Source organism: Urocampus carinirostris, chromosome 6, assembly GCF_059441175.1.
Source record: "Urocampus carinirostris isolate Australia breed hairy pipefish chromosome 6, RoL_Ucar_1.0, whole genome shotgun sequence".
NCBI lineage: Eukaryota > Metazoa > Chordata > Actinopteri > Syngnathiformes > Syngnathidae > Urocampus > Urocampus carinirostris.
The window spans coordinates 21,167,664-21,190,836 of record NC_142354.1 but is presented as its reverse complement, the minus strand read 5'-3'; the positions used below and the strand labels follow the sequence as shown (position 1 = coordinate 21,190,836).

Sequence of the window (23,173 nt, the reverse complement as noted above, 5' to 3'; positions counted from 1 at the left end):
ACACAATTTTTCGGATACCATCAGGAAAGAATCATAGAGCGTCTGAAAGACCAAAGAGAGCGTGAAGACAGAGAACGTCTGGAGGAGGTGGATGCCTACAAAAAAGAAAACAAAGATCTCAAGGACAGAGTCAACTGCCTGCAGATAGAATTAACCGAAAAAGAGGTTTGTGAGCTGTGCGCTTGTATCTTATACTTTTTTTTCCGTATCTGAACACTCTCGTCGTCAATGTGCGCACATTTAGTCAAGCCTCATCGATCTCAAGGAGCATGCATCTTCTCTAGCGTCTTCTGGTCTCAAGAAGGACTCTAAACTCAAGTCCCTTGAAATCGCCATCGAGCAGAAAAAGGAAGAGTGCAGTAAGTTGGAGACGCAATTACAGAAGGTAGGTTGCTTTTGTTCTTGTTTGGCTTAGAGGAAGAATCTCAGCTACTTTTCATAGTATGTACTGATTCTGGACATTTTAGATAAACACCTAAATTCAGGAAACAGGAAATTACCCAAGAAAATGTAATTAGTTTAAAAGTTAATTTCGCTCAAAATAAATTGAGAAGACAGCAATTGACTTTGAACTTACAAGGACAACAGAAGGGGACCCAACTCTTAGATAAGAAATTCCAACCTGTTCTAAAAGCCCTCCTCCAAGCCCTTTCTTTGTCTTTAATCTCCTAGGTTACAAAAAGCAGATTAGCTCCGAAGGTTGTGAAATTCAAAGAATGGTATCATGATTGGCCAAGAGTGACATTGATGTAAACAGTTTATAATCGTCAAAATAAATAACAACCCTGGCATCCTAAGAAATTTACTTTTCAAGGGACCTATAACAACATAACCAAATTCTTCATTGCAACGGAATGGAAGACAAACAAATCTGAACAAATATTAAATGTCTGGGCTTCCTTCCAAATTCTGCACTTCACTATTGTTTCCTTTTAGCAACAAACAACATATAAACCACAAGAGGACACTTGAAGACCACAATATATATTTCTCAAAGGCAGAACAGTTACCGTTTGCAGTATCATTTATTGGTAATTATGCATTTACAATTGTATCCACGGCATTTTCTAGTATATAAAGTGCACGGGATTATAAGGCATCAGTCAAATGTTGGTGGGCCTCATAGTGCAGAAAATAAGGTACTTTAAAGGGTTTTGTAACGTTAATGCACAAAAAGAAACATCATATTTGATGTCAGTACATTTTCTCCGCCTCCCGCCACTGTCCCCTCGTCCGGTCCACTGCATCTGTCTGCACTGTCTCCAGATGTCAGCTTGTCAATAACAAAAGTGCTGTTGTTGTCTCCTGCCTCACACTGACTCCTAACACATCCTCTCCTATCCCCTGACTGCCCGTCCTCCCCTCCCGCCTCCCTTCGTCTTGCAACGTAGCAAGCTGAGCAACTTTTCAGCCACATGAACAATCCTGTAAGTTGCTCTCCTTGAGCTGTAGCACAAAACGCATGAGGAAGCTGAAATACGTCGGGATGTGACACTTGGTGCTGATGTTAGCCTTCCCCCCTTGGCCCTGCCCCCATACCAGATGCATGTAGCTCATTGCACTGTACATTGCGTTGAAGGAGCTTGACATTGGGCAGCGTTCTGCAAGTGTTTGTGCTTTCTGTGCCAAATCTAGTTTCTATTCCAAAATACAATATTCCCTCGGTTATCGTGGTTAATGGGACCAGAACACCCCGCAAAACATGTAAATCCACTAAGTAGTGACGCCCTGTAATAAAATTTCCGAAAGTTCAAACTTACCTTGAGATGACATCCTTTCCGACTGAGAGTTGAAACTGAAAGTAAATAACAATGATGGATCCACAAAACAAAAACAAGTTTTCAATTGAATAAATGGTCTTTTTTGACATTATACAAAAGGACAATGAAATCGGAATTGCTTCTCCTTTCAGTGTAAGAAAGCAATTCAGAAAACGGCTGGCTAGCTCCATGCTTGCGTCGGGTATCCTCGGATTGCCCCAGGTCTCCACAATGATTAAAATACTACCGTCCCAAATGTAGCGGTTTCCCATGAGTTGTACCTCCAGGTCATCCGTTTCATTGGTAATGGATCTGGCGTTGGAGAGATACAGGCTCGATATCTTGTGATAGTTGTTACGTAGCCTCTTCGTAGCAGTAGGCCACACCTGCAGCCTCGCTATTAGCTTCTCTCACGATGCAAACTCAATTGTTTCCCGAACCCGAATATAATCAACGGAGCATCCGCTGGTGAATACCTTTCTTGGCGCTCTTCTGACTTTCCCCAGAGTTTGATCAAATTGCTGAATTTATTTTCAATGTAACAAGCTGCCGTATGCCGGAGTTGATAGGGGTCACACTATTTCACTCATTTATTTAAGCTGTCATTATACAGGACTACATATATGTTCTTTAAATCCTCCAGAGGAATAACAACCTTGATTTGCAGAAATGTTACCCAGAAACATGTGTTTTTTTATTTGTTTTTCAGTTTTGAGTATCATACGCACCAAAACTACTACTTTACTCAATAGACAACCGCTTTTCCCCACATAAAAACGCCTACCGATTTTCCCAAAAAATCTGGTGCTTTTTCAAGTTCAAACAACAAAAAATCTTGAGTCGAGAATAATATTTCAGTCTACGGCTGTTTTATTTTTATTTTAGTCTTTGTGCGTGAATAAACCTCTCCAACGATCACATTATATGTCTGTTTTGGTATAAGTTTAACACTCCCGTTTTTAAACTAGCACATTTTGTTGTTTTTTGAAAATGGATTGTGTTTTGAGCGTTAAATGGAGTGCGTGATAAAATCGACCGCTTTTTAATGTCAAAAGGTTGGCATGTATGGAGTAGTGACTGGATGTGAAGGATGTGTGATGTGATACTCAAAATCGAGCTGTTTCTAGATCATTTTCAGTACTTAATAGCATATCTTGGTCCAGTGTTTTGAAACCGAGCTCTTTTAGTCACATGTGATGTTTGGATGTGCTTATTGTAATTGCATGGGTTAACTTCAGATATTTTTGTTTCATTCCACTCACCACGCAGCACGACAGACGAGTGGTTAGCTTGTTTTCCCCACAGTTCAGAGGTCCGGGACATATAATTCTCCTGCTTAATGGCAAGAGCCGATAATGAAACCAAGGATTCTGATTTTGCGCGCACCTCGGCCCCAAACAATAAAATCAGAGAAAGCATTAGCTTAGCTAACAGCAATTTAAGCCATCCATTATTTATTTTTTTTCGTTTGCCTGGACTTTTTTTCATAATGGAAATTACCTATCTATTGATGCTTTTATGTAAAAGGAGCAGCGCATGGACTTTAATAACGAGTGAAGCTAAGAGGGTAAAACATTTTGTCGCTGCTATAGTTTATATACTGCTTTTCTGCTGATGAACAAGATTCCTTAATCTGATCGTGTTGCACCAGGCACGAACCTCACCCCACGTTCCTGTAAAAAGTGTTCACACTTTTGCAGCAACCATGTTTCGTGTGTTTATTTAGTATCGTTTACAGATGTCCGCAGGTCATAGATTACATTAATAGTGGGAGAGAGTTCGAAAATACTACCTTAATAATACCCCAAAAAGTTAATATTTGTGAAGTTACCGTTTACTGGTGGGGTGCATTGTTTAAAGTGGCGTTAAACAGTTAAAGTCGAAGATTTTTTTCTACTAAGTATGTGTTTACAAAGCCCAAGTGAGTTCAAAGAGCCTATATATTTTTTCCATAGTGCCTACCTGATTTGATCTTACTTTTAGCACCGCTGTTCTGGGACTTGTGACACATTAGGAAGCAGGAAGGTGGGAAGAGGGGAGAAAGAGTGGAGAGAGATTTCATGCTCGTTCCCAGGTATTTTTTGTTAGTGTAGCCTGAAAATTGTAAATGTAAGGTCTGTTTCAAATATAGTCCAAATGCCAACCCATACTAAACAAAAGATGATAAAAAAGAGGGGTTTATCAGTACTTTAGGAATAAAAAGACTGAGGCTGCGATCATGACTTTGCGCCAAGAGATTGCGGCAGAGACTAGTAAAATTTCAAGTTGCATACACCAGCTTAACAAACTGGGGTGTGTAATGTGCAAATGAATTTAGCATAGGAATGAAAAGAAGCATCATAAAAGTACCTATTAAAACTCATACCATTTGCAAATTAATAGAAAAGGACTAAATCAACCATGCAGTTTACGTTCTGAAATGTCCAGGCAGTTTGATACTTTCCATTGTTTCCCTACTATATCAAGTATTGAGGTTTTATCCCTTATTCTTAGCAATACACAGATTGTGTTTTTTCAAGCGTCAGCCGCAAAGATTGTGAAGCTTCGATGGGTTTGCATGAGACAGCAGACCTCGTTGCACGTTGTCGTTCAGTGTTGCCAAGCTTCCCGATTGTGGCAGTGCGGTTAGTGTTAGCTCAAGCCTGGTGGACTTTTGCTGCAGTGGTTGGCTGGCGGCTGTTGTGATGCGTGGCGCGTCTTGAGATGTGTCTGTCTTCGTCCCGTCAAATGTGAGGAGTCATGCCGCTTTATGTTTGCATATTTATGCACAAACCCACACAGTGTTTATAGTAAGTGTGTTTGCAATGTGTCTGTAAGTGTCGTTAAGTTGTCCACCATTTAAAGTAATGACCCAAGTGACCAGTGACACACTTATTATTTTTCTCTGCATCTTTCAAGCAGATCATTGGAAGCCTAAGTATAACCAACTTTGTGTTTGCTGATTTTTGTGGAATGCAGAAAGCTCACGAAGTGGAGCATCAGACAGGCTCTAGAGGCAACACCGATTACATGGACCGAGTGAAACTTTTGGAGAAGGAGGTGGGCTACTTCAAGGACGAGGCCGGCAAGGCGCAGACGGAGGTGGAGAGGCTTCTTGACATCCTGCGGGAGGTTGAGACTGAAAAGAATGACAAGGACAAGAAGATTTTAGAGTTGGAAAGGTAACGGAATGGACATAAAAAAATGCTGGGAGTGTCACGAAGCGGAGCGGGAAACAGGAAAAAAGGACCCATTTGCATAGACGTACTCACAATTTATTGGGGGAAGGATGAGGAGGGTGCGCACACTCGATCCGGGGATCGATGGTCGCGGAGTGGATTAGAAATCCAAACAAAAGACAAGTTGTCAAAAACAAACAAACGGATCAGACCAAAAACAAAACAGGATCAAATACGGGCAGATTCACAGAACTAGGCAGGTTTTAACAGAAGTCTCATGGAGTTTAACCAGGTTTAACAAACGTTCCAGCCACGCACAGTACAAAGGACCGCGCTTAAGTACTCCAATAGCAATCAGTCCAATGCGTCTCAGCCGGTGTCAAGGGGCGGGGCCAGCTGGGCGCCATGACAACCGTGCAGGACATGACAGGGAGCCTACCGGCCTTATAAAACACTGAGGGAAACTTTGGGTATACTCTTGAAGGGGAACTCAAACCTATAAAGTCCTTTATAGTCAACAGTATACTGGACTGTCTCAGAAAATTAGAATATTGTGATAAAGTTCTTTATTTTCTGTAATGCAATTAAAAAAACAAAAATGTCATACATTCTGGATTCATTACACATCAACTGAACTATTTCAAGCCTTTTATTATTTGAATATTGCTGATTTTGGCTTACAGCTGAAAAAAACTCAAAAATCCTATCTCAAAATATTAGAATACTTCCTCAGACCAAGTAAAAAAAATAATTTTATAACAGCAAAACTAAATCAAACATTTGAAAATGTCCATTGATGCACTCAGTACTTGGTTGGGAATCCTTTTGCACGGATTACTGCATTAATCCGGCGTGGCATGGAGGCAATCAGCCTGTGGCATTGCTGAGGTGTTATTGATGCCCAGGATGCTTCGATAGCGGCCTTCAGCTCATTGCATTTGTAGGTCTGGTGTCTTTCATCTTCTTCTTAACTATACCCCACAAATTCTCGATGGGGTTCAGGTCAGGGGAATTAGCAGGCCAATCAAGGACAGTGATGCCATGGTCAGTGCACCAGTTACTGGTGGTTTTGGCACTGTGGGCAGGTGCCAGATCATGCTGGAAAATGAAATACTCATCTCCATAGAGCTTTTCAGCAGATGGAAGCATGTAGTGCTCTAAAATCTCTTGGTACACAGTTGCATTTACTCTGGACTTGATGAAACACAGTGGACCAACACCAGCAGCTGACATGGCTCCCCAAACCATTGCTGACTGTGGGAACTTCACACTGGATTTCAAGCAACTTGGATTTTGCTCCTCTCCAGCCTTTCTCCAGACTCTGGCGCCTTGACTTCCAAATGAAATGCAAAACTTGCTTTCGTCTGAAAAGAGGACTTTGGACCACTCTGCAACTGTCCAGTGCTTCTTCTCCATAGCCCAAGTCAGACGCTTCTTCCGTTGTCTTGAGTTCAGAAGTGGCTTGACCATGGGAATACGGCTATTGTAGCCCATTTCCCGGACACGTCTGTGAACTGTGGCTTTTGATACCTGGACTCCAGCTTCAGCCCACTGTCTTTGAAGCTCCCCCAAATTCTGGAAGCGGCTCTTCTTCACAATTTTGTTAAGGCTGCGGTCATCTCTCTTGGTTGTGCAGCGTTTCTGGCCACATTTTTCCCTTCCAACAGACTTTTTGTGGATATGCTTTGAAACTGCACTCTGTGAACAGCCTGCTCTTTGAGAAATTTCTTTTTGTGTCTTACCCTCCTGATGGAGGGTATCAATGATGGTCCTCTGGACAGCAGTCAGATCAGCAGTCATCCCCATACTTGTGATTTAGTTTACTGAACCAAGCTGAGTGTTTTTAAGGCTCAGGAAACCTCGCAAGGTGTTTTGAGTTAATTAGATGATTCAGGTGATTAGTTGAATAGCCTACTTGTATACTTTTTCATGATATTCTAATATTTTGAGATAGGATTTTTGAGTTTTTTTCAGCTGTAAGCCAAAATCAGCAATATTCAAATAATAAAAGGCTTGAAATAGTTCAGTTGATGTGTAATGAATCCAGAATGTATGACATTTTTGTTTTTTTAATTGCATTACAGAAAATAAAGAACTTTATCACAATATTCTAATTTTCTGAGACAGTCCAGTATGTTTTTGTGGCTTAACCCAAATTTCACCGACATAAAGTTAGAGGAGATAGCCTCATCTGTCATCAAAGAAATATTACAATAATATAGAATATCCTTATACTGTATTTATATAGTGTTGAAGTTCGTTCTAATTTAACTTGAGATTTTTTTTTATTTTATTTTTTTCAAAATCGTAGAATTTTCCCATTATCTTACGAACTATATTATTAGAATTAATATGTAATCTGTGACTGTGCTGTGCGTCTGCAGATACAGAGTAAGGCACGCAACTCTCTTGCCTCATGGCAGAGGGCAATAGTGAGACCAAGGATTCTAATTTTCCCGACTGGAACCTCATCACATATGACTGTATTTCGGAAAAAAAAAAAAACACATTAATCAAAATACAGTGTTTAAACTAGTGGGTTGATTTACCCAGTAAAACTAATCCAAAGCCATACAGATGTCAAATATCCATTTTTTAGTCTTTGCATTAAATAATCTCAAACTTGCTTTGCAAAAAGCAAACCTAAATCAATGAAATAGCCGATCCAGGTCTGTTTCCCAAAACACACTAGGTCGGTTTAAGAATCTGAATCTCTTTTGTGATTTGGGAGCGTATGAAAAAAAAGATGATAATAAATAACGACCCAGCATGTTTTGTGATATTTTAATCCAACAGGGTGTTAAAAACTACCCATGGTGATAATTAAAGGAATAAATAACCAGATTATTCATATGGCTGTTTAGATATATCGCACTACTGTTATTTACTACTGACATTTCCGCATTTTCAAATGGGTTTGAAGACCAACCCAACATTTTTAGTATTCTTTGTTCTTCTGAACCATCATAGAAAATATGTGTCGGACTGACCAGTGTCTAAAAACCCGTGTCGTTGACAAATGGTGTAGGTCATGGGTGGAAAATGAATGAACAAACAGAATTTTCACTTTTTGGATTAAGTAAAACAGATTGACTCATCTTGGAAAAAGTCAAGAATAGCTTCCAAGCTCCACTTTATTCCAAAACAGAGTCAAAGAGAAACATACAGTACAGTGAAAATACAATGAGTCTGACACCACACCACAAATGAGTGATGAAAACCATTAAGTCATTAGCAATTCCAGTGAAATACATTAAAAAATAGCTGTCAAAATAACTGTCGATGGTGATGGTGACGAGTGTGAAATGAGAACGTTTCAATACTGAACCTATTGTTTGGCATGGTTCTTCTATCGTAAATGCTCGCTATGTTAGCAATAAGCACCAGTATACTCCATATTCTCTTTTAACTACTGTATTTACTAGATGCCAGAAAGCCTGAATACACAACTTTAAGCATTAGCTTTGAAGGCAATCGAAAATAACTTTTTGGAGCGGCAGTAGCTCAGGAGGTAAAGTGCTTGCCTTGGGATCAAGAGGTCGCAGGTTCCCGGCTTTTCCGAGTTATATGTCGAAATATCCTTGGTCAAGACTCCCTAATGCCCCTGATGAGCTGCTAGTTAGTTAGTGTGTGTAAAAGGGAAAGTGTAAAGCTCTTTGTGAGGTCTTTATTGACTTGAAAAGCGCTATATAAATGCAGAACATTTACATTTATGGAACTGAAACGCATGGATTAAATAATTATTGAAGAAAGAAAGAAGGAAGTATGGATTTTGAGAACAAATAAAAATGATTTTTGGAGAGTTAAATGTAGCTATAAAGTATTCCTAAATACTATTGCAATTGTGTACTTGCTGTAGCTGCGTTAAATATTTATAGCCATAAACTAGTTATTTACGGTGGGATTGATTCGAATTTAGCACCATTAAAGGCCTAGGAGTGAAATGCACAGCCTACCACTCAATTGCCATCCAGACTGCAGTACCCAATATGACACAATTCTCTTGCATATTTTGCAGTGGATTAAATAATAAATTCCTCTGCTATATACACACACGTTTGGTGCTTGTCTAGTGTTGCAAAATAATTTTTCATTTTATTTTATTTTATTTTTTATTGATGACAATAATTGGACCACAACGGATTGACCACAACTTGTTGTTGCAATTGTCTCGTTAATAATTGGAGGCATTTGATTAATTACATTTTCTTCTTTACCACCTCTACCCACTTTTCTGCCCTGCTCCCTTTTCTATCTCCACACCTCCCTTGAACCTTTCTTGACCGCCCTTCCACAATTGATCGCTTCCATCTTCTCGACCCCTTCACCATGTCCAATAATTATCCTGATGGTCCTTGTTACGCTGTGTTGCAATACAACAAATCCCCGGTCCCTCACAACAAAGCCCCCCTCACTCCGGCCCACGACCTGGCCTTCGTCCCGGCGGCAGAGCCCCTTCTGACCCCCTTCCCTCGATGTCCGCCGCCCCCCAGCAGATAGGGGGCATGGTTTGGGACTTCCTGGGAAAGTGAGTGCTCTGGCCTCGTGCTCGAGCCCAGCGGTGTGGTCTGTGCAATGATTCGCGGATGCTCGCATCAGAGTGACAAAAGCATCCCTGTTTTTGCTTTTTTTGCTACTTTTTTGTGCTTATCTGCCTTGAATCCGTGTTTGGTTTCTTGGGAGGGGTTACTCTATGTTTTTTCCCTATTTAATCCACATCATAAATAGTTTTTATTTTGCTTCCTTTTTTTTGAATGTGGCTTCTGCGGATTAGTAAAAAAATGGGGTTAACCTAGTATCATGACATCCCATGAAACATTAATTTACAATATATGGGAAAAGGTCTTGGGACATGTCTCTTCAGTTCATTGAAAAAAAAAGTTTTACGTATTAAAGGAAAGGTGCATATCAACCACTCGCTTTGCATAGTAAATTAAAATTGTGCATTTGCAAAATGTTTTAATATTTACAAACATAATGAGCTAGGAGGATGGATAGATAAATGGACGGATAGAGTGATGGGATGGATGATGGTGTCCACATTACTATAGAATATTGTGGTGTCAAACACGATACCAGGATCAAAATAAGAACTTGGATACAAATGCAGAATTGATTTCATATGAAAGTGAGGTCTATACAATTTTCCACAACACTGTCTAGTTGTATGGATATATGTATGTATGTATATATGTATGTATGTACTGTACGTATGTATGTATGAACTTTTTTATTGGTATTTTATTGTATTTGATAAAATACTTTATACTACTTTTCACACTTATATGTAGCGTAAATTCCAGACTCTAGAGCGCACCCAGTACATTTTTAAAGAAAAATATATTTTTTGTACATACATAAGCCGCACCTGAATATAAGCCACATATGCCCACATTCAGGAGATATTGAAAAAGACAGACAGTACACACAAAGATTTGTATCAATACACGGTACCTTAACCCCTTAACGATCTGACAGCCCAACAAATACATGTCTGTACAAGGCCACCACTCTCTGAAATATGTCAAATATATCATTGGGAAGCTTAGGGGTTCAAGATACGATGATAATTTCAAGATATATTCATCAGAGAAACATCACAAACAGTCTGATACAAGACGTCCGAAAACTATAAAGCCGGCTTAACTCACCATTACATCATCTGGCCGTCTTTCACTTCTTTGAATGTCCGCAAAAATGGCTTAGTTCAATCGAGACAAACAATACAATAGTATCCAACCGTGTAGAATATTTACTCCAAAACAAACGATAATGCCAACAGATGAATATAAATCCGCCTTAAACGTTCCTGTTTTTTTTTTTTTGGATGTCGCTTCTTGTAATTTGTTCGTTTAGCCACATTATTTGCTTTTACAAATAAACAGACTCGTAAAATAATTCACAATCTGGTCGTTAGTCCTCCCCTTTTCCGCGATGAGGGTCTGTACATGCTAGTTTTCTTCATGCACAAAGCGCAAAGATACATTTAACTTGCATCTTCCTCGACGCATACATTCCACCTGTCTCACTCCGATCTTTACTGCCACTCGTGGCCATTAGAAAAAAATGCATCAATTAGCCGCATCATTGCATAAGCCGCACGGTTGAAAGCTTGTGTCAAAATATGCGGCTTATAGTCATTAATTTACGGTAACTATCCATCTGGTTGGCTAGTTGGGCATGTTGGGCTCCTCTGTGCTATTAGTACTATAATCAAAGTGGTGAAAGAACGTGTCCCAATACCTTTGTCCATATAGAATCACTTTTGTTCTGCCTGGAATCTGCATTTCTAGTGAGACAAACCCCGCTATGTTCTTTGCTAATGGTCTGGCTCTTCAATTATTTTTGTTTTCCTGCTACAACTTCCAAGTGGTGTTAGACCTGTTTTACAGTGTTTTCCGTTTGGATGTACAGTAACCTCTTAATTATTGCAATCAATGGGGGAAAGTGAAATAGCAAAGTAGCGATGCCCCTACATAAAATCTCGAAGGGTCAATCTTACCTCCAGATGACATCTTTACCATCCGAGTGTATATGACTGTGACAAAATAACAACTAAAGATCCACAAATAAAAAAAAAAATGCAGTTCAATAAATGGTCTTTATTGTTATTATACACAACTACAACAAAACTGGAGGGCTTTTCCTTTCAGTTTAAAAAAGTGATTTTGGGAGCGGCTGGCGAGCTGCACGCTATTATTGGGTATCCTCGAAATGAGACCTGTCTACATATACAACCTAAATATACAACCGTCCCGAATATAGCGGTTTCCCACTAGTTGTTACTCCAGGTCATGAGTGTCATCGGTATTGGATCTGCAGTCAACGACGTAGAAGCTGAGAAGGGTTAGCTTGTAAGAGTTTTTACGTAGCCTGGCCATAGGAGTAGGCCGGACCTGCAGCACCGCTATTGCCTTCTATTACGGTGATACCTCTACTTACGAATTGAATTAGTTCTGAGAGTAGATTTGTAACCTGAAACATTTGTAAGTAGAGGCGCTAATCCGTTCCCAGCCCCGCAAAAATATGACATTTCTTTTAATAAATCATAAAATGTTAAAATTAGATTACTGTACGATAAAGAAAATGTAATTTAAATAGATGAAGAATAAAGAAAATAATAAAAATATTCATTTACCTTTTAACTGGCCTCTTTGTTTACTGATTCTCAGCAGCCCATCACAGTTCACACATAGGTAGTCATGCCAACCCAACTTGACCCCGTTATAGCTTTTGGTGTCTGCTGTCCTCTGCAGAACACAACGCATCATACGTTGATATCAATGACAATATAGAGAATTAAATTCAAAACCGCGAAGCAATTAACTAGCGACAACCAAAGAGCAAAGAAGCAAGAGATTACTGTATTATCTGCAAATACACACTCATGCATGTGTCGTGTGTTTTTCCTGTACCATTGGATTTTGATATGCATGAACACCTGCCAAACCCCTATCCCTTTTATTTGGACTCTTGCACAGACATCCTCCTATTTTTTGCCCTCACCATCGTCCAATCCCTACTCCTGTTGTGCCCAACTTGCCACTTTCTTGTACCGGGTCTAACATACCCTTGAGATATGAAGTGCAATGCTTGCCGCTTCGGCCTGCATGCAAAGGGGCTGCTGTGAGCTGTGTGCTCATCAGTGAGGGTCTCTTATAGGTATGGTCCTTACTAATCGCCCAGTGACTGAAATATCAGATCAAACCTACCCTGCATCTCTTACTGATTCTCTCAGCACCCTCCACTCGCATTTTGCGTTGCACTCTTCTGCACTTTCCTTTCCATGTTATTGATCTTCACTGGCTGGTTGCATGTCTGCTACCCTTGGCAGCAGAAGCACACGAGTCCTCAAGTGAAATCCCATTATGTAATCGCCACTACAGTTGATGTCTTATCTGTCTCATGTGTTTTTTGACGATTAACTTAAGCAACTTTCTTCCAAGCAGCACATATTAGTTCATTTGTTCAATTATGGATTTGATCAAATTCCAAAGTGACTTTGAAAAATCTGGGTTTTTTTAAAGGGTCATTGTGTAATATTTAGCGTCATTCGTTGAAAAAAAAATATAATCATTTGAATAGCAAGCCAAAAAACCATGAACCATTATATAAAGTTGCATTTTTTTAAATACTCAAGTAATGTGTGTTTATTTTACAGAGACCTGACATAATTGTTCACCATATTGCTGCTAAGTGTGCCCCCTCCCAAAAAATATAAAAATCTTGTAATTTGCTAGGCAAAGAAATGAGAAAAAAATGGTGCCATTCAATCATGTCGGGTCACAGTAGTGTTTAGTCTTCCTTGTACTTTGTGGCACTCGTTTTCGGTTGCAGTACAAAATACAGCAACATCTAGCGGTCAAATATTATGCAGTGTCCCTTTAAGTTCTTTAATGTCTTGTTCTTTTTTCAAATTTATTTGACTGCTTCCACTGTGTTTTCTACGTTTCCTGTTGTACCATGTCGTCTACCATCCCTTTACCCCCTCTGCAGTATAGCTCCTAGGTAGGTAACATATTTACCCCTCACTTGCACCCCAGCCCTGTTCTAACTCTGGTGTTGCAACTTGTTAGTTGCTTCCCATTTCTAACATGAAGCCATTCAAAAATGTATGTATGTACCTGGATGTACCACATTTTCATGTCCCCCAATGCATTCCTAATAATAGTTTTTCATGACAGATAAATTATTGAAATATTTGAGATGTTTGGTAGCGCTTCTAATCAGGACTGCTTTTACAGACAAGGAGGCAAAGAGCCGACCAAGAAAGGCTCCAACATCAAACTGGGACCTCAAATGGATAAAAAAGGCATGGGACAAGACGGCCGCAAGGACAGCTCCTTGGAAGTCGGCCACCACTCAAAGGTCTGTTTCGCTTTTGTTATTTTTAGATAAACACATTTAAACATTTAACACAAAGTTAAAACCTGACACACAACTCATGCCATACGTGAGGAATTTGGCGCTAATGCATTTTGCTGCAAATAGCGATTATCATAGAGTCAGATAGAGATTACAAAGACGAGGACATATTTACTACTGCGCCGAAAAAAAAGCAAATGAGAGCTGTGTCGCATAGACCATACAGTAGAGACTTGTGCCAGATTGGAACACAGATGTTAAACGTCGTCTTTTTGTGTTGTCGTTGGTGGTTTCCACGGTAACAGAGCAAATTGCATATACCGTATTTTCCGCACTATAAGGCGCACCGGGTTATAGGGCGCACCCCAAAAAAATAGTTTTTGGTCCTATTTTTGACATACATAAGACGCACCGGATTATAAGGCGCTACAATGGGAACGTCGACAAAACAGTCAGATAGTTAAGTCAAACTTATTACCCCCTTAACATTCCGAAAGCTTGTAAAGACACAAATACGTGTCGAGAACACGTTCGGATGCGGTGTCGGTACGATGTCACTCAAATGCATCGTTCCATCATTCGGAAGGTTAAAGTCTTGGGACTCAAGAAATGCCAACCATTCCTTAGTTTCTATTTTGTTTTTCGCTCGCAACTTTACTGTACATATGACAATAAACACTTGGAATTGAGTTTAATTTAAAAATAGACACTCCATTCCATCCATTATGTGCACCGCTTATCACAAAAACATCGAGTTCAGTCTGAAACAAGATACAGGGATAATATATATAGCCGGAGTAGCTCACCGAAGTTGTTGTGTTCATAATAATGTGCAGCCGTGGTCCTCTTATATCCGTGGGTGTAGTAAATCCAGGAGAATAAAATATTTACAAATGCAGAATGGTAAAACATGTTTGCTCTATGCCGTAGACAACCAAAAATGCTATTCACATTCATCTTTTTCGGCCAATTGCAGGCTTTGTTTTGCCGTTTAAGCCTATGGCAGCCTGTAAATGATAAAAAGAATCCGCCCCTTGACCTCCGAATAACTTTAGCCAATAGTGATCGATTCAACTGATGATTGACACGTCTTTTTTGGCCAATTGCAGGCTTTGTTTTGCCGTTCAAGCCAATGCCAGCCTGTAAATGATAAAAAGGATCCTCCCCTTGACCTCCGAATAACTTTAGCCAATAGTGATCCATTCAAATGATTATTGACACATTGGTTAGCCAATGAAACGCCGGTAAATAAATCCCAGCATACACCGCGGACTACTTGGCGTTCGGGGGAAAATCTAGTCGGCGGCTGCAAGTTAGTTGCAAGACTTTGCGAATTAATATTGATCCATAAATAAGGTGCACTGTATTATAAGGCGCATGGTCAGCTTTCGAAAAAAATAAAGGCTTTTAGGTGCGCCTTATAGTGCGGAAAATACGGTACTTCTCATCATTAAAAGAAGCTCCATTGACCTGACAATGTTTCCGATAAAACAGAAAGAGAACTGTTGCGTTTTTGATAGATAACCTCGACTCCTGTTCAATTCAAATGTATAAATTGAGGACTTGATTTCTGGGCGTAAAAGTTGAATTGTTGTATTGTTGTATCAATATTGACTAAACTACCATAAACCTTCTGTTTTTCTCCTGTTAATTATTCATACCTGTATACCTCACCCAATTGCTTCCCTTATTAATCGGTTCCTCTTATTAAGCGTCAATAAACCTTACAAACCTCGACGCGGCACCTACTTACTAGCAGCAAGACAGATTTTAATAAAAACAAAGATAATTTGTGTGAACATTTTTTTATTTACCAAATAAACAACACAAACAATTCTTTCAGCATTTTCTTAGTTCTTTTCCCATTTGCAGTTAATTCGGTGTTAGACGTAGTATATTTTAAAACTATTTTTCCTTTAAAAAAATTGTTATACGCCGTACACAATTTGAGATCACCAAAAATTGTTTGCAATATGAGGGAAATGTATAACTTGGTAGGTATCTGTATTATATGAAAAATGTTGGCAAAACATACTCTCCTCTAAAAGGTTTTCAGATGTCACCGCGGTGTTTTGTATTGTGGAAAAGGACAGCATGCTGTTTTCTTCAGTGGTCCACACACTTTTTTTGCGACCGAGTGGCTAAATGATCAAAAAGTTTGGATATTCTATGTCATTGACACCGATCCAAAAAGTGCCCCCACACACCTGACGCCAAAAGCAAACTGCGATTACCGTGATATTGTGTGCGGTTGGGTTGGGTGTGCATGGTGCTTAATGAAACGTAAGGAGTCTAAGCATTGACCCCTGAGGGACGCCACATTACAATATATAAAGCTTGATTCACATTAATTGCTGCCCTGACATAGTCCTTGTTCCCACAATGATCTCCATCCGTCAGCTGGAGGACCTGATGAACACGCTGGAGAGGACGAGGCAGGAACTAGATTCTACCAAGCAGCGCCTCTCGTCTACGCAGCAGTCTCTGCAGGAGCGGGACAGCCACCTCACCAACATGAGGCAAGAGCGCAGGAAACAGCTGGAGGAGATTCTCGAGATGAAGTGAGCGTCATCTCCTCGCGCTCCTTACCTTGTGTCGGTCTGGGGAGTTGTTATACCAATTTGAACTCAAATAAACTCAGCTCACAGAGCTGTTCAGAAAAAAATGAATGTGTTCCCTGGATGATGGAAAAACACAAACATTTCCAGAGAACATATTTAGTTGCTAGGCAACCAACAGGCACTGAAAGGTTACTGCATTCAGGTAGATATATTTGAATTCTGTTACTCTATCAGATTCGACAATACAGTGTGAAAAATGTTAAAACATCCCTCTCATAATGGCCAGCTTCTGTATTTGCCCAAGCCCCATGTGAATCATTTTGTACTTAATAGTGAAATGAGAGATGTTGTTCTTTTGTCTGTTTGTTTTTGTTTCTTTCTCTTTTCTTCTAATATTCTTAGTTCTGATATTATTTTCAGAGAATGGTAGGAATGGAGGGAGGAAGGATGGAAGGAAGGAAAGAAAGAAGGAAGAAAGGAAGGAAGGAATGGATGGAGGTAGGGAAGGATGGAAGGAAGGAATGGACAGAAGTAGGGTAGGTAGAAAGGAAGGAAGGGGGAAGGGAGATAGCTAGGGAAGGAAGGAAGGACATTTTACGCACTGTGTATATACATATAAATTTCATATTATATATATATACATATATATATATATATATATATATATATATATATATATATATATATATATATATATATATATCCATTTTAATTGAATTTGAATGAAACCATTAGATTGACTGATCTTGATTTACGTTACCTTTTCCAGACAACAAGCCCTGCTAGCTGCCATCAGTGAGAAAGACGCTAACATTGCACTTCTGGAGCTGTCCGCCTCCAACAAAAAGAAGACCCAAGAGGAAGTGATGTCCCTGAAGCGGGAGCGGGACAAACTGATGCATCAACTTAAGCAGCATGTTTGTACTCCAACATACAATCGTGATAAATCTGCCAAATCATCATAAACGATAAGTCCTCCGTTTTTTTACCCTGTAGACTCAAAGTAGGATGAAGCTGATTGCCGACAACTATGAAGACGAACAATATCACCCCCACGGTCCTCACCACCCGCAGCCCCAGGCCCCCCACCCTCAGCCACAACCTCAGACACAGTATGCCCACCCACCCCACAGCCAACAGGTCCCGTATGGCCACACCCCTCACATGCAGCACCCCCAGGCCGCCCCGCAGCACCCTCACCCCCAGCAGCCGCAACTTCAGTACCCCCATGCTCAGCACCCGCAGCAGCACCCACAACACCCTCAGCAGCCCACCCAGCACTCACAGCACCCGCGACCCCCCCAGCAGCAACATCCCCACCAACAGCACCTGCAGCATCCTCCGCAGCACCCGCAACACCCGCAGCACCCCCAGCATCCTCAACACCCGCATGGCCCCCTTCAACAGGGGCCTCACCCTCAGCACCCGCATCCTCAGCACCCGCATCCTCAGCACCCGCATCCTCAGCATCCGCAGCATCAGCAGCATTCTCAGCATCCCCAGCATCCCCAGCATCCCCAGCATCCCCAGCATCCCCAGCATCCCCAGCATCCACAGCATCCCCAGCATCCCCAGCATCCCCAGCCTCAGCACCACGGGCAACATCCGCGCCACCCGTCGCCTCATCATCGTGGCGGTCCGGGCCGAGGACCGCCACACGCTGGGCACCGTCCTTCCCCGGACCAGGTTAGTTAGTTTTTCATTGAAAATTGGCATCAAATTTTGTTTCACTTTTTCTCAAACTTTGCTGTCGCAAGCAATGGAAATCAAACATGCAGGTCACTGCAGTGAGCGCCAAATATTAAACATTGGACCACCAGTGATAGAAATGGCATACATAAGGGCATTAGATCAGGCATGTGAAACATGTGGCCCTCTGGCCGGATCCAGCCAGTTGGATGATTTTATCTAGCTCGTTGCAAATTTCTGAGCATGTCCAAAAAACACAGAGTATCTGGCTTATTTCTATCAAATGTTTTTTTTTTTGTTTTTGTTTTTTTTAATACAAACCGAATGCTCCTTTCAGCCGCCAGAGGGCAGTAATGGTCTAAAAGAGCTGATGTCCAGTCTTGTTTCATGTTAAAGACAATATTGTGCAATATTTTCTCAGCTTCAATAGGTCCAGCCAAATAGTTGGATCATATGTTATTTCCTGTTCAATGCCAAAACTCTTATTTTGCAATTCTTTTTTATTTGTTCCAATTAAGGCAAACGTTTTATTGATAGCTACCAGTTGAGTTTATGTTTGTGATGATGATAAAATACATTTTAACATTCAATGCCACGAAACACGAAAATCACTTTTGTTTAATTGTTTGTGAATAGATATGTTGCGCTTAGAAAAGGTCCCTTTTTATCTGTGATTATAGAGTGTAGGGTAAGTTATTAGTGGAGATAAATATTAAAGCATAGTACTGAAAAGTTAATATTTGGCATTGACGTTTTTTTCTGATCCGGCCCGCATAGTCTTGATCCGGCCCCCGGGCCAAACTGAGTTTGATAGGCCTGCATTAGATTCGATCTCATCATCACATTTGTATTCACGGTAACAAAACGAATGTTAATTTTTTGTATTTCACATGTTGGCATTAAATGCTATTCAATTCTATTCTATTCTGTCCTATCCTTTTCTATTTTATTCTAAGCTCTGTACATGACAATTTTTGTTGAATACGTGCGGCCATGATTAAAATAATTTATTGGCAACTATGAACACAAAACCAATATAAATATTACAATGTATTTCAAAGTCTGATTCATGATCTGAGAGAATTCCTTACCACATTTTAGAGTTTATTCATATCTTTAAGGACAACTTTCTGTTTTCTCCAATCTTTAACATTCGTTGGGTACCGTGACTAAAAAACTGTGATAATGAGATAAAACCTAATGCCTTTCATATATTGCTTTCACCTCCGCGACTTGGGTTTGATTCCTGTTGCATCCAGTGTTTTGCGATTGTGGTCAGTGATATTTTTCGACAGATCAATTATTGCACAAATACGGTAAAGACTCGTGTATAACGCCTACCTAAACTGTGAATTCTTTTTTAGGGTAAAAAAAAAAATGTGTGTAATACACGAATGAATCTGGCATTATTTTAATAATAAGCTACCACGTTGAGGACAAAAAGAACAACAAATGTAATTAATCAATTATGTTTTTATCTTTTGCTTTCCCCTTGATGCAAACCAACCACTGCTCTAATAACAGGATGATGAGGAAGGCATATGGGCGTAATCGTTGCTATGACAACCAAAGTTTAAAAGTTTTTTTGAGGGGTGAGATTTTTATTTCTTTTTACAGTTTTTTGTTCTCGTATTATTGATCAAGTAAAAGTTTTGTTTTTCAGATGACTGCTACTACTGGTGGAAGAGCAGCCAGATGATGACGTTAAAATATGAGAATACCTGCAAAATAATTTGATTTTTATTTTATTTTTATTTTTATTTTTTTTTTACTGGAGAAACTGCTGCCCTGAGCTGTGCAAGTCAGGCGCTGGGAGACTGACAGTCAAACAGGTGGGTGATTCTTTGTTTTGGAGTCATGATTAAAAAAAAATGTATATATATTATTATTATTATTAATTTGTTTTTTGATTTAATTATAACACTTAAGCTCAGGGATGATACAATTATGATTCCAGCTTGTTTTCTTAAACTGCGTCTTTGAATGTTTTCCACCCTTTTAGGGACATTTAAGGTCAAGTGAAGTCAAGTCATGTTTATTTGTATTGCCCTTAATCACAAGGAGTCTCAAAGACCAAAGATTATTGCAAACCACAGACTATTTTTACATCATAAACCTACATGAGGGAAAGGAATAACTCAAGAACCTCTACATGAGGACAATTAAGAAACCTTGAGAAAGGGCCGCACTTGAGGTTCCCCCTTACAGAATGACCAGGCTTAACAAACAATTAAAAAAAAAGATATTTTTTAGGGTTTAATGATTGGAAACACTTAAATTGTATAATTAAAGTATATGTTATATACATTTTGCAGATTTTAGAGAGAAATCAGAGTAACTAAAAGATGTGTTCATGAAATGTTGCTACAAACAGAATCACCAGGTATGTTCGAACGATGATACAGTGTTGTATTTTCATCAAGAAGAACTTTGAAGTGGCAGTGCCTTGTGACAGGCAGATAGTGGATATTTTTTCTCATTTTATTTTTGGTAAAGTGACACCGTGTAATATTTGACCACTTGATGTCACTGCATTGTGTTCTGCAACCAAAAGCAACACGAAGCACACGAAGGAGGACAGACTACCAGAGAAAAACTGGCACATCTCATCTCATCTCATCAGCCGTACCGCTTATCCTCATTAGGGTCGCGGGGGGGCTGGAGCCCATCCCAGCCAAAACTGGCACATGTCTTTGCTAATTTTATTCATATAACACATAACAGGAGCAAAACAGGAGGTTTAAGGTATCCTTACTCATTATTTGCAGCGTGCTCACGATATTTCATCGTTTTCATCCACAAGTCCTCAATTTATACATTCAAATTGAACAGCAGTGGACGTTATCCCTCAAAAATCCATCCATCCATAGTCGCAGGGGCAGCAGCCTTACCAGGGAAGCCCAGACCTCCCTATCCCTAGCCACTTCTTCCAGCTCATCCGACAGGATCCCGAGGCGTTCCCAGGCCAGCCTAGAGTTTTAGTCTCAGCAGCGTGTCCTGGGTCGTCCCCGGGGCCTCCTGCCGGTTGGACATGCCCGGAACACCTGCCGAGAGAGGCGTCCAGGAGGAATCCTTGTCAAATGCCCGAGCCACCTCAACTGGCTCCTCTCAATGCGGAGAAGCAGTGGCTCTACGTAGAGTCCTTCCCCGATGACTGAGCTTCTCATGTGTTGATGCCAAATTTCATAGTTGTACACCGGGCTCAAGGGTGAAGACCGAGCTTATTAGGCTAAGCAATAAAGTATGGTAAAAAGAACAATGACTAAATACACTTTTAAATGAATCATTTAACATACTTTTATATGTTTCATCTGCCAAATGAGTGTATGTTTGTGCTTGATTCCTATGCCTTCTGTCTCTGCAGTTGACCTTGGAGCAGACCTTCTCAACTTCCCCAGGAGAGAAAACAAATGTACATTGTGGGGATAAAGTAGCCAAGGAAATAATCCACCCTCGCCTCCTGCTTCCTCCTTCCTCAATTGCCACGTGCAGCACACGAGGAGATCCTATTGACCTTCATTCCTAGCTTCTTCCTGGTTATTGCTTCAAGGTCACAACCGCTTTTGCTGTCTGCTTCCCTAAAGCCTGACTGACTCCCCTGGATACAGCTTTCTCCACCGTGTCTTCATCTTTACTATCACACAAAGACAGACCTCTTTTTTATGTTTTTTTCTTTCTTGTGGCGCATTCCTGGAGAATGCTCAACTTTGTGAGTTGAGTTGGCGCCACCCACAGATCACTTTTGGAACAGGTGCCCTCCAACAGAGACGAGGGTTTCTCCGTCATTTCCCCTCACATTTGCCAAACATCTTCATATCAGCTCGTTCCGATTTAACAAAAGTGGGAGGGAAAAAAATCAATCTATGCAGACGTCAGCGTTGCATGAATTAGATACACACAACATCTGTGTTCAAAGTGGCTGAGAAAGACAGGATCTTTGTCCAGAATATGAAAAAAAGACTATGCACCGCCTCTTGATGCAGGATTTTTCTTTCCTCAAACTAATGGTGCTCTTGCTGCAGGTGCTGGATAGAAAAAGTATCAGTGGGTCAAAAGAGTCAATGACCTCTTCTACACTACATACAAATTAGCAGTAGACAATTTTGTATATACATCACAAGGGGCACTTTGCAGGAGACTTAAGAATCCTTTAACGATTAAAAAGTCCCCCCGGGAGAGGTTTTTCCGCTCAACAATTCCCGTGAACGCATCTCATCCATCGGTCACCAACCCCTACATGTAGTGTGAGCCTGTTTCAACCCCCCTCAACAAGGTGGTCTCCTTAAAAAATGTACACATATATGATAGGTATGCATATATTATACATAGAGAGAATCTATAGAGTGTGTTTACATTGCAAAACTGTCATGGTTTGGGGTGGGGGGGAGACTTTTTCTTGACGGTTGTTTTTTTCTAAATGGGTGGAGGGTGTTAGGGTTGTGTTAAGTGTTTTTTTTTATATGTGAAGGGGAAAAAAATCCAGCCGCAGACAAATAACATTCTCGATGTGAAAATACAAAGTTGAAAAAAAACAACAACAGCAGAAAAAAAGATGACAGAATATGCTGGTCTCAGTATTTGTCGAAAACTACTTTACATTTTATTTACATTTACATTCATTTTAGTTTTGTCCGGAGGTTTTCAACGGGTGCAACAGTTTGTTTGTTGGTCTGTTTTGTTTTAATGGGACAATGCATATTATTTATTACCTTCTAGTGGTAAGAAAAGGGTAATTCTGGGAAAAAAAATTATTGCTTTCAATAATTAGCAAAAAAATCTTGGACTAGAATTTTTAAAATACTCATGGGTCCAGAAATTAGCATTTCGTTTACAAGAGCCTCACCTAAAAGGAACTGATATAATTGTCCGCCATCTTGCTGCTACAGGTACCCAAAAGCCTCAAAAAGGCTGGGCAAAAAACTGAAAAGTAAATTGGTACATTTTTGTCACTCTGAGTCCCTGCAATCTGTATTCTTCCTTGTGCTTTTTAGCACTGGGTTGCACTAAAGCATGTAAAGACATCTAGTAGTCATACTTTACACAGTGTCCCTTTAAAGAAAACAATATAACCAAATTAACAAAAGATAGCAATATACGTTCTCAAATAGATGTAAGAACACTTGTTTTTCCATGCAATTTT

At 40.1% G+C, this 23,173-nt stretch overlaps 1 protein-coding gene across 7 annotated transcripts in view; it reads left to right on the top strand.

Moving 5' to 3' along the window:
• The window catches only part of erc2 (ELKS/RAB6-interacting/CAST family member 2), a 52,813-nt gene extending 32,972 nt beyond the window's left edge, over positions 1 to 19,841 (top strand). For 3 of the 7 annotated variants that reach the window (XM_088338242.1, XM_088338237.1, XM_088338236.1), the window contains 11 exons: positions 25 to 165; positions 245 to 385; positions 1,392 to 1,427; positions 4,719 to 4,921; positions 9,324 to 9,446; positions 13,663 to 13,786; positions 16,184 to 16,344; positions 17,114 to 17,261; positions 17,341 to 18,030; positions 19,558 to 19,625; positions 19,697 to 19,841. In XM_088338242.1, coding sequence (XP_088194368.1) covers positions 25 to 165; positions 245 to 385; positions 1,392 to 1,427; positions 4,719 to 4,921; positions 9,324 to 9,446; positions 13,663 to 13,786; positions 16,184 to 16,344; positions 17,114 to 17,261; positions 17,341 to 18,030; positions 19,558 to 19,584 — 1,794 coding nt within the window. In that variant the 3' untranslated portion in view covers positions 19,585 to 19,625; positions 19,697 to 19,841. The remainder of the gene's footprint in view (positions 1 to 24; positions 166 to 244; positions 386 to 1,391; positions 1,428 to 4,718; positions 4,922 to 9,323; positions 9,447 to 13,662; positions 13,787 to 16,183; positions 16,345 to 17,113; positions 17,262 to 17,340; positions 18,031 to 19,557; positions 19,626 to 19,696) is intronic. The other 4 variants (XM_088338240.1, XM_088338238.1, XM_088338239.1 and 1 more) reach the window with 3 other exon arrangements.
• The last annotated feature ends 3,332 nt before the right edge of the window (positions 19,842 to 23,173 follow it).